Raw genomic sequence first — 12,563 nt, 5'->3', positions numbered from 1 at the left:
CCTTACAGAGACAAAAGAACTAGAAGAGGAACAGGTTCTGGTTTCTGTAAGCAAGGCTGATGAAACGGGTACAACAAGTAAGTTGTCTGCTTATCTGATATCCACATCCTTTGAGGACTACTAGTAAGCTGAAGAGAAAATGTACATGATCTGTGAAACAACAACCTGTACTGGAGGAACATCTCACAGAGACTGATTTAAAAATCTCTACAGACACACCTTGTGAAAGCTTACTGACCCGGTCCTTCCCATACAATTGCTTTATTCCGGCAAAACCTGAAACCAGCAGGCCCTGCATTTCATGCTGTCTTCAACCAAACCTAAGTTATTGGGCAGTCTAACAGTGTCAGAGGCATATGAGATAGCAGCAAATAGCATAACTGAACATAAACTATACCTGTGTCTGGAATAACACCAGAGAGCGAACAAGAAATCATATAATATCTTGTGGACAGAGATGCCTGATTCTTCCTACTCTCACTACCACTTCTGTAGATTTCTTGTTTCTGCATCTCATTGTGTCTTTTCAGTTTCTGCTGATTCCAAGAAAGCAGGTTCCCCTATTGAGAAATGGCTTGTACTTCTGCTTGGCTTGCCTTTTCTGAAAAACAGAGGAGACCAGCACCTGCCAGCTGCCAGCACAGCTGTTCTGTTGGCAGGACTCACAACCATCCTGCTTGACTACCGTATGTCCTCTGTGCTCTCTTCTCCCTTCTTAGGATCCCCCAAAAGACAAACAAGTCCTATCTCACTCTCAAGAGAAATTCATAGAAGCTGCTGAGCTTCCTGCTGTGATAGCCACGGTAAACCTCAGCACCCTGCATGCTCTGCCCTTAGACCACGCACATGTGTGTGCATTCTACTTCTTATTCAATGTTTTGACTACTGTTACATTTTGTGCTGGTCAGTGGTAGGAGGTACATTTGCTGTATATAAAACCTGCAACAGAAAACATCAAGCAAAAAAGTAGTGTGAATTAACATGCCTTCATTTCTTTTTTAATAAGATAAGTAGGAGTTAGGAAAATCAAACAACGGTGATTGAAAGGAGCCTTCCCTGCACCAAATCTATACAGCTTTTTTCTTCTACAATTACATAATGAAACTTGAAAAATTAGTTATCTGTCAGAGGACTAGAAACACACTTCCCACACACCCAAGTTCCTGCCTCATCTCTGCTCATTACAGATGATTCTTTGATTTATTTTTTTTTCTGAGATTAAGAAAAGAACAAGGTTTCAGTTGAATGAGAGCTGAGTGACATCTATGCTTAGTGACATCAGTTTTAATGATTGTTGGATGAGATTAAACTGCTTTAACTCAGTGGAAACTGTGGGGGTTTTTTAACATTATAAGATGTGTTTAATTCTATTTCTGAATTAAAGGGACTATCTCTGATGAGCACTGAGTAGAGAAGTACTTGTGGTACAATCTAAGGAAGTCAAAGCTTCCACTAAGCGACACAGTTACCTAGTGACATCTGCTTTTTACAGCTGCTGGATATTGCTGTGTGGGTAGCACCTCCTTGGCAGAGCTACCTGAAGAGAACCAAGTGATTCTGCACCCTTAGAGCAAAGAAGCTTCTTCATATCATCTAAGAAAAAAAGGAGAAAAGGTAAAGTTCATAAAATGCAATTGCTCAAACATTTGTGTATCATGTACACTCATTATATGTGTGAATGTAATGCTTTTTAATTTACCCTTTATAGCTGCTCAGGTAATTATTTTTAGGCAGTTTTAAGAATTCTTGCATCACCAGAAGTGGGTGTATTCTGTGAGCATATGTTTTTAAGTATTCAAATTTATTAAGCTGAACCTGGATTAGGTTCAGTTATGTCTGGGTGCAGTTGCTACAAAGCTGTCATTTCTACGCCATTGGTGTCAAACAGTTCTGTCCTTGTGACTTGTAAATCAGATTAAATTCCTTTCTGTGTAGAATGGAACAGAACTGTAGGCTGGAAAATGTGTCATGCTTGGGACTAGACACAGTAGGTCTCAGATTAATGATAGTCAATGTTTTCTGGTATGTAGCAGCAACACACAGGGCAAAGATAAGTAAAGCAAAGAAACTCACTTCTCTTCTGCTTTCCATTCATAAATGAAGACAAAGGGGAAGAACATAGCTCAGGCTTAGATTTCTGATGTGTTAGGCTAGAAAAATGTCACTTACGATGTGAATAACACACAAGTAAGAACAGAACTCAGACTTGAATTTCTGGTATGTTAGGTTAAAATAATGATGCTGTGATGTGAGTAACACACGGACTTATAAGTCAGCAATAATTTGCCCTGTGTCCAGCTTACATCACTTAAAACTCTGTACCTGCCTATTAGACAAGAACATACATACGAAGATGCCAAATTCCTGTTACTCATTTAGCCACTGAAAATAAGCACTTATTGAAATTCATGACAGCTTTCAGTAAATGTAATTTCATTTAAAAAGTCTGATGCGTATTAATCACTATAGGGGACATACGTCTGATGGGAAAGGTGGGTGAGGGAAATTCTGAATTGCTATGAACAATGAGTTTGCTTTTTACGCTGCTCTACATGGAACTAAACCCTCTCTGATTTGACACCCGTGCCCCACATCTTTCATTCCCATTTGCTTTCCTGCCATCCACTTGAACATCCCTTTGTGCTTGACATACAAGTTGCACAGTGCTGCAAGGACTAAGCACATGCATGCTAAGAACAGTACCTTGTTCAAATGTACACATGCATCTATCCCATAATGCTCACATAATGTCTGAGAACCTGCAGCGAGTTGTGTGCCGAGCTGCCAGTCAGTCACTCGTGATTCAGGTTTGTGGACTAACCACACGGTCTTGAAAGTCACTGACATTTTTATATTCTTCCCTTCTCAGAACTGGGGGAAAAAAACATGATTTCTTCAAGTACAGAGTCTCTTGAAGCTGAACTCTCAACCTTTTATGACTATTACGATAGTTATTACGATGCTCCAAAACCATGCAGTAAAGAAGGCGTCAGGAGGTTTGCAGCCTCCTTCCTACCTGTTCTGTATTCCCTGGTATTCCTGGTCGGGCTCACTGGAAACATTCTGGTCATCGTGGTCCTCTTCAAATACAAGAGGCTGAAGAGCATGACGGATGTGTACCTGCTAAACCTCGCCATCTCAGATTTGCTCTTTGTTTTATCCTTGCCTTTCTGGTCTTATTTCACAGTAGACCAATGGGTTTTTGGAACTCCCTGGTGTAAAATCATTTCATGGATCTACCTGGTTGGGTTTTACAGTGGGATATTTTTCATTATGCTTATGAGCATAGACAGATACCTGGCAATTGTTCGTGCAGTGTTTTCCTTGAAAGCAAGGACCGCCTTCCATGGCTTGATTACTAGCCTTGTTGTTTGGCTAGTAGCTCTTTCAGCCTCAGTCCCTGAGCTTGTATTTAGAGAGTCTTTTAATGAACATAATTATACTACCTGCAAGCCAAGATTTCCAGGCAATTTCACAACATGGAAGCTTTTTTCCACTTTGGAAGTGAACATTTTAGGGCTCCTAATCCCTTTTATAATTATGACATTTTGCTACTCCATGATCATTAAAACATTAATTCACTGTAGAAATGACAAAAAGAATAAGGCTGTGAAGATGATTTTTGTTGTCATGATTGTGTTTTTCTTTTTTTGGACTCCCTACAACATTGTTATTTTCTTACAACTGCTGGAATTTTTGGGAGTAATTAAAGACTGTCAAGTGAGCAGGAGTCTGGACTACGCTTTCCAGGTAACAGAAATCCTTGGCCTTTTTCACTGTTGCCTCAATCCAGTCATCTACTTCTTCATGGGGGAGAAGTTTAAGAAGTACTTGAAGATGCTCTTTAAGAACTGGCAGTTACCTGGGTATTTCTGCAAGTGGTGTGGAGTTCACATCACTTACCACACAGAATCTACCAGCTCATTCCACACACAGTCTACGGGGGACCAAGATGCTCTGTAACACATTTCAGACCAGCCACTGAACTCAGCAGCAAGCAAACTGACAACAGCAGGAACTTTGAAAAGCTAAGCAAATGCAGACACATTTAACAATAAGGTAGTGCCAGATAATTACTTACTTCAGCTTTATTTGTGCCTCTAGATTTTCTGAGTATTATGACAGAAGGTGTCCCAAATGTGGAACATGGGAGATAGACATGCAAGGTTTCTCTGCTGTGATTACAAATCACTGCTCAGCTCTGTGCAAAGCACTGCACTGTGTGGCTTCTTTTTCACCAGCATCAAGACACTGGCCTGCACGGAGGGGCAGAGGTGAGACAGCACCTTGTCATCAGCACATACACTTGGAAAACATATTAATGTGTTCAAGAAGGATGATTGTAACCATACTTTTTTATTCTTCAGCTGATCTGTGTAGGACTTATTCACTTGTGACTCTTAGGTAGCTATTTGCAGTACCTGCTACTTTTAAATGTTTCATTTCAGGGGGGATGATACAGCCCCTGTCATTAAGAAAGAGGACAAAATATATTCTTTGTGTGCACAAAGACACAAAGCAAAGCCATTACTTTTCATTGTAGGTGCATTTTCTCTCAGGTTGACATATATGCCTATATGTAGGTGTATATATAGGCATTTTGAATTACTTTATCACTGTAATTCAGGATAGCAATTCTGTATTTTAATTAACATAGAAAATGTTCTGAATATTTTTGAATAAAAGTGTTTAAAAAACTTATTTTCCAGCAAGTGTAAATAAATTTGAAGCATCTTGGTTAAAAGTATGTATTTTAAAATTAATGTCCTTTCTTCCAAAAGTACTTAACCCCAAGACTCAATTTTCATTCATTGGAGATGCATCTGGCAAAACAAAAGAAAGTAAAAACAGAGATTGTGTAGAAAGGGTCTGTCATAACTTAGAAACCACACATAGAATCCTTGCATTTGATAACAGCAAAATGCAAACCCCAGCAGCCGCTCATAGGATATTAATTAATCAGAGATCTGTATCAGGAAGGAAGCTTACACACCAGTTTTTAGATTTTGGCACAAAAATGATTTTAGAAGAGGCACAAAATCAGTAATGTTGTGGCAGACAAATTAAGAGTTGAAAACTACATATTAGAAGATATTTCTGATGTGTCTTTTTGTTGGACAACAACAATTCAGATTACTTATTATAAACCAGATGAATTATTTTCTTACACTGTTAATAATAAAGTGCCTGCTCAGCATTCAGCCAAGGCTGCAAAGAGCAAACAAGGCATTAAATGCATCAGGAAAGGGCTGAAGAAGAAATGTAGAAATACTGTAGTGCCATTGTACTCATCACTCTAAATAAGAGACATTAAGTGGAAGCTCATCTCCCTGTGACCTATCTCATGATACAAAACTGAAAATAAAATGCAGGACACTTAAATCTCACACACACGTATCCATTATAATTTTGGGAATGTACTACCATTTGCAGTTTGCCTAGGATGACAAGGAAGGATCTGCATTAACACTGATAATAATAATAATAATAGCTGTGGAAGACATTACTTGAAGTAAAAAAGAGCCTTTATTTCCAAGAAAAAGACCATAAATTCTTACTACTCAAAACTTTAGAAGCTACTGCGTAAGTCACTTGAGAAAAACTGATAGAAAGAGTAGGTTATGCCATCTATCACCTTTTTTGAAAAGGAAAAGGAAGACAAATTTCAAGTGTTGAGGTGCTTCAAATTCTCACAGATGTCAATGAAGCCATAATAATATCCCAAGGTGGCACAGCACATCATCCTCACAGATGGTGATGCTGATAGCAGAGGCACTGTGAACTGTTGAGCTATGCACTTGTCTGGGGCAAAGACTAACCTGGAAGCCAGACAGCTTCCACTGCAATTTCTTTTTTCTTCATCCTGCTCTGTGATCCCTCTAGTCAGCAAGAATGGTACTTGCTTTCCAGACTAAGGGAAAGGCTGCCTGTGCTGGCCTGGCAAAAATTATGGTCAACAAAGGAACCAGCAAGCTGTAGGCTCTTGAAGCTGTGATGTAAGAGACATCCCAGGCAAAGAGGAGTATCAGGGAATGGCTTGCAGGCTGGTCCAGGTCTGGGCAAACTCTGTGGTGAGGGAAGATGCTGCATCTGGTCATGTGTGGAATTAATGGTACACCCAGAGGCCGTGCAGCAATGCCACAAACAGAGCCAGTGTAGAGACCCTCTCCCACACAAAACTCAAATGCACCTCATGTCACCTCTCAGCTTTGTGCCCCACAGCCTGTGAACGTTTCTTGTAGTGCAGAGGGTGATGGTGCAGCCAGAACTCCTTCCAGGTGAATGCTGTCTTGTTCCTTGGTGCCAAATAGGTTCTTCCAGTTCTCTCAGTAATATTCACAGCTGCTCAACTGCTGGACAAGCAACTGAGCTGAAAGTTGTGCTCTGAGCAGTTTTTCTGCACTGGATGCAGAGGAGCTCATGTTAAATTGATGGGTTCAGGAATTCAGTCCTGGTGCTGGAGCTCATTGAACATGGGTGGCTTCCTCCTCTGTCACCTGAACAAACCCCCCTCCCCCATGCACCAAGCTGCAGTGGACAATGCCACTCCTCTTTTGAGAGAGGGCTTTGAAATCTGCTGATGAGAAAGGATAATAGTATTAATACAGGCAAAAATAAAGTAGGGATTTTCAAAATGTCATTTGACAAAGGTGTTATTTTAGCTGAACAAGAGTTTCCAGCAATGAAGAATGTACATGCAAACCCACTGAACCATGAAAGAGAATGGATAGACATTTGAGTGAAGCAAAGCTGACTCATTCTTAAAGGCACATTTTTACATCAAGGTTCCTCAGAAGGCCACCCTGCATTCTCTCTTCAGTTATGCTAAGCAACCACAGAAAGATAGATGAAGGGGGAAATCAGCTATTTAGATAAAATACAAATAATGATGAAAAGGTAACAAGAAGTTGATTTGTTTTCATAGCATGCTTAGGCCACCACAGTCACTCCCTAAACAAAAAGCTGCCTTACACATTTACTCTGGAGGACAGCATTACCCCTTTTAATCGTGCAGAAGCAGCAACACAGTCAGCAGCCTCCTCCCAGTCAATCTGCTCCTCTCAGTCTGAGAGCCAGTGAGGAATTGCAGTTCTCTTTCCTAGACTGCAACTGCTTGTCACTGTCCCAGCACCAGCTCTGCACACCTGCTCTGAAGGAACTGCAATTCCACAGGCAGCACAGTGCTCCTCTGTCACCAGGATGTTTCTAACTGCCAGCAGGTTCTACATCACACATTTTCCTTCAAGAGCTCTTAATTCTTTCCAGTTTTAGCCAACATATCTCTCTTAACACAACCAGAGACCAGCTTCATCACATCATGCCTCTTATGCCAACATCTCAATCTGATTTATTTACAGTTAGAAATCAAGGGGCATTTAGAAATGTCAATCAAAATAGTCATTAAAATAGTGCTTAATGCAATGCCTACTGAAAGCTTAACTTTGCTACTCCAGTCATGAAAGGAGGAGACTGGAAATGATATAATAGTGGTGAGATTTGTAGCATTGGTATAACTGATAAGACCATTCAAATGAGGAGTGGTGGTTTTATCTGTAGTCATCTTACTGTGACACAGCAATGTTACACGTAAGTGCCAATGGCACTCATGGAGAAATCAGTCCTAAAGCAGTGAGCCCTACCACTAAGAAGACACCAAGTCAGAAGCTCCCAGGATGATTTTCTTTTTCACAGTCATCCAACAGCAACATCCATCACAAAAACTAACAAAATCCCATCTTACAGGACAGTCACTGAGTCAAAGACACTTTTCACCAAAATGAAGCTCAAAAACAAAGCTCTTTATCTGTTCCAGGCCAACAAAATCAAGTCCTCTGTGTTAATGCAGCCCAAATACATGATTGATCAATGGATCACACTCCTTTAATTTTTGTACTGTTTTTAAATTTTTTTTATTTTTCAAGTCATCCTTGAAGGGTTGAAGTTTCTCTGGGTTTTAATTTCTTGTTTCAAAACAAGTAACAGAACACATCCAGTATAAGTAGCTCCGTCACTGCATAATGCAAGCTCCTGGTGAATTCAAGTGTTGCAAAATAAAACTATTAAGGCACTACAACTTTTTTTTTTCAATTTTCAAGATGTTTGCTTGCTTGCATTTAAAAACCAGGCCAAGTAATCAAGAATCTCATCTGCAAGAATCTGATCTTTTTCCACAGATATGAAACACTCATAAAAAGTACTCTTGGTGAATGCTAGCAACACATAAAACAGCAGAGACTAAATGAAGACTGACATTACTAAATGCGTCCTTCTTCTGAAGGGAGACTAGTGGCATTCAATCAGCATTTTCCAAGAAGGTCCAAGCAGCCAAGTTCAGGAAGAGACTTTTGTATCTGGGACAGTGATTGGAACAATGGGTGGATATCCCTGCATGAAAAGCATATTTGTCTCTTTTGCAACCCTTAAAGAACCTCCATAGTTTGGGCAGAACAATGGAAGAGAGGGGCCTTCCGTAGCATTTAATCTGTCACAATTACTCACAGAGACAGCAGTACTGGCTCGTAGTAACACAAAAGCATCTTAAACAGAGGAAAGACCACAAAACATCTCTGTACTTGCTTATAACTGGTAAACTGAAATTTGACCACAAGCAAGACCATGACCGCAGACTGAGTGAGTGACTTGCCTTTTCTACTATCAAAGCACGAGGGAAAGCTGCAAAAAGTGCATAGAAGGAACATAGGATAAAAGGATGGATTTTGCTGTTGCTGATGGCCTTTTTGCTCATTCATAATCACTGGGAATGGAAAGAAAGTATCTCTGGTTGATTGCAGGGAGTAATGATGTGTTTTGCAGGCCCTAAGAAGGGAATGAAGTGATGAAGTGGTAAGGAGTAATGAAGTGTTTTGCAGCACTGAGAAGCTGCAGGAAACAAGTCTACCCTTGCTATTAAGAATCTTGTTTACACTTTCTGGAACAGCAAAACTCATAGTATGAGGGTAAAACTCCTCAGTCCTACAGAGAAGGGGCTGAAGAGTTTACAAAATAAAAGATTCTGGCTGTTTTCTCCTCAGTTCTGCTTTACAAGCCCATCCTTGCATAATGCAGGTCAAGACTCGCTTCCTTTACTCAGAAATATTAGGGAACCTCTAAAATCTCCAATGGGGAGGTCGGTGCCTGTCTGCTGCCGCTTTGGCTTTTTGCATGAACTTCACACATCACCACCTCACCTCCAGAGTCAGGTGGAGTCAATCCATTCGCTCCCTCACTCACTTCAGCTCATGTTCTCTGCATGCAGAGGTCACACCGTGGGATGCCTGTCTTGTCACGGCACCACAGCGTGTTTTGCTTTTGACAAGGCAGTTTCATGAAGCTGTCCCGCTCATTGCAGGGGAGTTTGAATGGATGACCTTTAAAGGTCCCTTCCAAAACACTTCTATGATTCTATGAAAATATGGAAAGGGCAAATTTTTGATGGCAGGTGCATTGGCTAATAATAAACACCTTTCAGCCTAAAATCTCCTCTGCATTTTCTTTTAATCTTCACATTAAAACTATTTAGAGTATGCCAAGCCTATTTGTCAACATTACTGCAATAAAGTATTTCATTAATTCTGCTCTGAATTCTTATTATACTTTTATTCTGATGGGTGAAATAATTTCAGAAGTCCTCATGTAACCAAAAATTGTAAAAAATTTCAAGGGTTTGTATTATTTATCACACTTACACAGTTTAAATAGAATAAATCTACCACACTGCTCAATAAGTAGCTTATTACACATAGGAATGTATCAGAATTTAGGAAAAAAGCTAGCATTAAAACCAAAATTTCAGTGATGATTGCTAGACAAAAATAGGATTTTTTTTTTCCTGTGTTGTGGGTTTGTTTTTTTCAATCTACTGCCTGTAGTGTAATAGACTAATGCATTTTATAGACTCTATCAATATGAGACTATGTGAATAAAATCTAAACAATCAAACATCATATTAGCATTTATGAAAGGGCAATCCTTAAATGATAACTATTTACAATTTGCATCAGAGACTGAGAAAACAAGGTTAGTACTAGATACACAAGGTCCTGCTAAATTTTAATTTGAATGTTGGTTTTGGTTTTTTTTTAATTCCAGGAATGGGTTTGCACAGAGGCAGAGCAACTATTAGTAGTGCCAGAAACAGAGGGGAATTAAAAAAAAGCTCACATTTTCTCTAAGGGAATTCACAATGAAGACCTCAATCATAACATGATACAACTGAATGTGATCTGAATCTTCAGCAGGGCACATGTCAAATTCTTGAATTGTCATACCGGCATAATTCAATGAGTATACAGAGGATTCCAGGTTCCTGGAGAAATGTAAAAAAAGCTCTAGAATTGTCAGTTAATTGTACAGAGATAGCTGTGGAAGAGCTGATACTTCTTAACAACAGAGGAAATAGGTTGCTAGCATCAATGTTAATTTTAAGGACACCTAAAAAAGTCTGCCATGTTTTCTAGACCTGAGGCCACAAGGTTCCACAAAGTCACTGCTTTTGTAAAAGCAAAATGAAACACAGAAAAAAAAAAATTAAGAGGAAAAAAAATAATCACTGAATTCCTTTACAGCAAAAGCCACAGCTGCCTGGTCAGGGAATGGCACGAGGTGTGAGCGTATTCCAACATGAGCAGTGTCTGAGGACCCGGTAGGTGAAACCTCATACAGACTCAGCAGCTAGGTGGGACATTTGAATCAGTGTGTTTCTCCTTTGTGACTGCAAATTCAGAGTCCCACGCAGACAGACTGTGGTGCACAGGGGCAGAATGCAATTGGCACCAGTTGTATTTGTGCAGATAATGGTCATGTTTAAAAAAAAACCCCATGTTTTATTAACACTGCCTTACTAAATGCCCTTCACTGTCTGCACTGGCTCCCTTATCATGGTGGTGCAGGCTTTAACCAGGCAGAAGTAACCTAGCCCATCAGTACCTCTCAATCTGAGTTAATATACCCAAAACAGATTGTAGTACCCTTGTCCTATACATCACCTTAAAAGAAAACAAAATCTGTTGAGGTTTGACCTTTAGCTTTGCAAGGGATGTAGATCAATTTGAGTCTTCCATTTGCCACACAGAAATAAAAGATCTGCCCTCCTTTGTAAAACAAGGCATTTTGCAGATGAAAAATACTACAATTAGATAGTATTACAGAAAGAAAAATCTGTGCATTAATTGTTACATTCCTTGCTTTGTCTCAAGACATCAAGAATCGTGCACTCTCATTTACTCACAGCCCAGAAAGCTTCATCTCCTTCCACAGAAGATGAAAACTTCATAATGCATTATTCTAAACACAAGTCTTCAGTTTTGAGCAATTTCTTCCCAACAATTCTCAGTCAATGTGTGATTGTACTTGATCACAAAGGTTTGAAGACTAAACTCCTATCTCTTTTTAACTTGCCTGCCCAATTTACTTGAGGTTTTGACATTTGTAATCAGCAGGGGGTTTCACCAATTTGCATGAACACACTAAAACAGGTAACAGGAAAAAACAAAGAACTTCACAGGAAAGGACAGGAACATTCTTTCAAAGCCAAACCAGAATCATAATTTTTCATCAAAAGGTCTACACCCTGACAACAAAAGAGCAATCTCCCAAAGCAGAATACACTATGGAGCACCAACCAAAGCTGTTGAAAAGAGCTTATACTTTCAAATTATTATTTCAATTTCTGTACTCCAGTTTGCCTTACACAGTGTGAACTTCAGAGTATTGGGGGTGTTATTTTTGCAAACTGAGTCATGGCAAGCGAGTAGCTGAATCAGCAGTCAAAGCTGAGTCTGTTGTACTGAAAAGAGCTTAAAAACACTAAAATTCCAGCTCAACTTTGTACAAAAAAAAGACTTCACCTTAAAATTCCAGACGCTGAAACTCAAAAGAAGATAATCAGATATGCTCTACTTCAATAGAAGATACTGGGCTAGATGCACCTTAGGCAAACTCAGTGCCTTTATTATACGAAAAAACAGAGTTCTATCAAATGAGAAAAAGAGAACAAATACAACAAAAAATATGAGGTGAGCTCTGTGTGTTTTTAAAGCCCTCAGCCTCCGAGACAAGAGATCTTGTGAGCTGTGCCAAATCCTTAAAGTCAGAGAGAGAAGAAATCTTGGGAATCTCTGAATGTTCTTTCACCCACTGAGCAGGACAAGTACAACAGCATGGTTATGTGTCCAAAGAAGGTGCTTGCTCACCAGCAACCACAGTGAAAGTAAACCAGGCATCATCTAACCTATTGTTTTGTGAACTGAAAAAAGGTGATGTCTATCAATGACTGCCAATGGTAGGTGGAAGGATTGGAGATCAACTCCATTTTAGACAAACAAAGACATATTGAAGGAAATTTTTTTAGTTTCTCTACACATAAGACTTCCCTACTGAGAGAGGAAGAGCCAGAAAGAGTTCAGGAAGAGTGAAACAGGAAATAGGTAAGAATTTCTTAGCTATGGCATCAGAGGGATGAGTTGCTAGGCATCTGCACACACTGGGCAGATCTGTGCTCTGGCCCACATTTACAAACACTGAAAATGCTCAGTTAATATTAGTATAGAAGCATGAGCCATACA

General features: G+C 39.6%; 1 protein-coding gene across 1 annotated transcript; it reads left to right on the top strand.

The window, feature by feature from the left end:
- Nucleotides 1–722: 722 nt before the first annotated feature.
- On the top strand, nucleotides 723–4,745 carry CCR4 (C-C motif chemokine receptor 4). Its single transcript, XM_015618432.3, has 2 exons — nucleotides 723–1,614; nucleotides 2,870–4,745. Exon 2 carries the CDS (start codon nucleotides 2,887–2,889, stop codon nucleotides 3,961–3,963), a length of 1,077 nt encoding a protein of 358 aa, XP_015473918.1. The 5' UTR covers nucleotides 723–1,614; nucleotides 2,870–2,886; the 3' UTR covers nucleotides 3,964–4,745.
- Nucleotides 4,746–12,563: the final 7,818 nt, after the last annotated feature.

The sequence above is a fragment of the Parus major genome, chromosome 2 (assembly GCF_001522545.3).
Source record: "Parus major isolate Abel chromosome 2, Parus_major1.1, whole genome shotgun sequence".
Taxonomy (NCBI): domain Eukaryota; kingdom Metazoa; phylum Chordata; class Aves; order Passeriformes; family Paridae; genus Parus; species Parus major.
The sequence above is the reverse complement of the archived record's forward strand: the minus strand, read 5'-3'. Positions and strand labels throughout refer to the sequence as shown.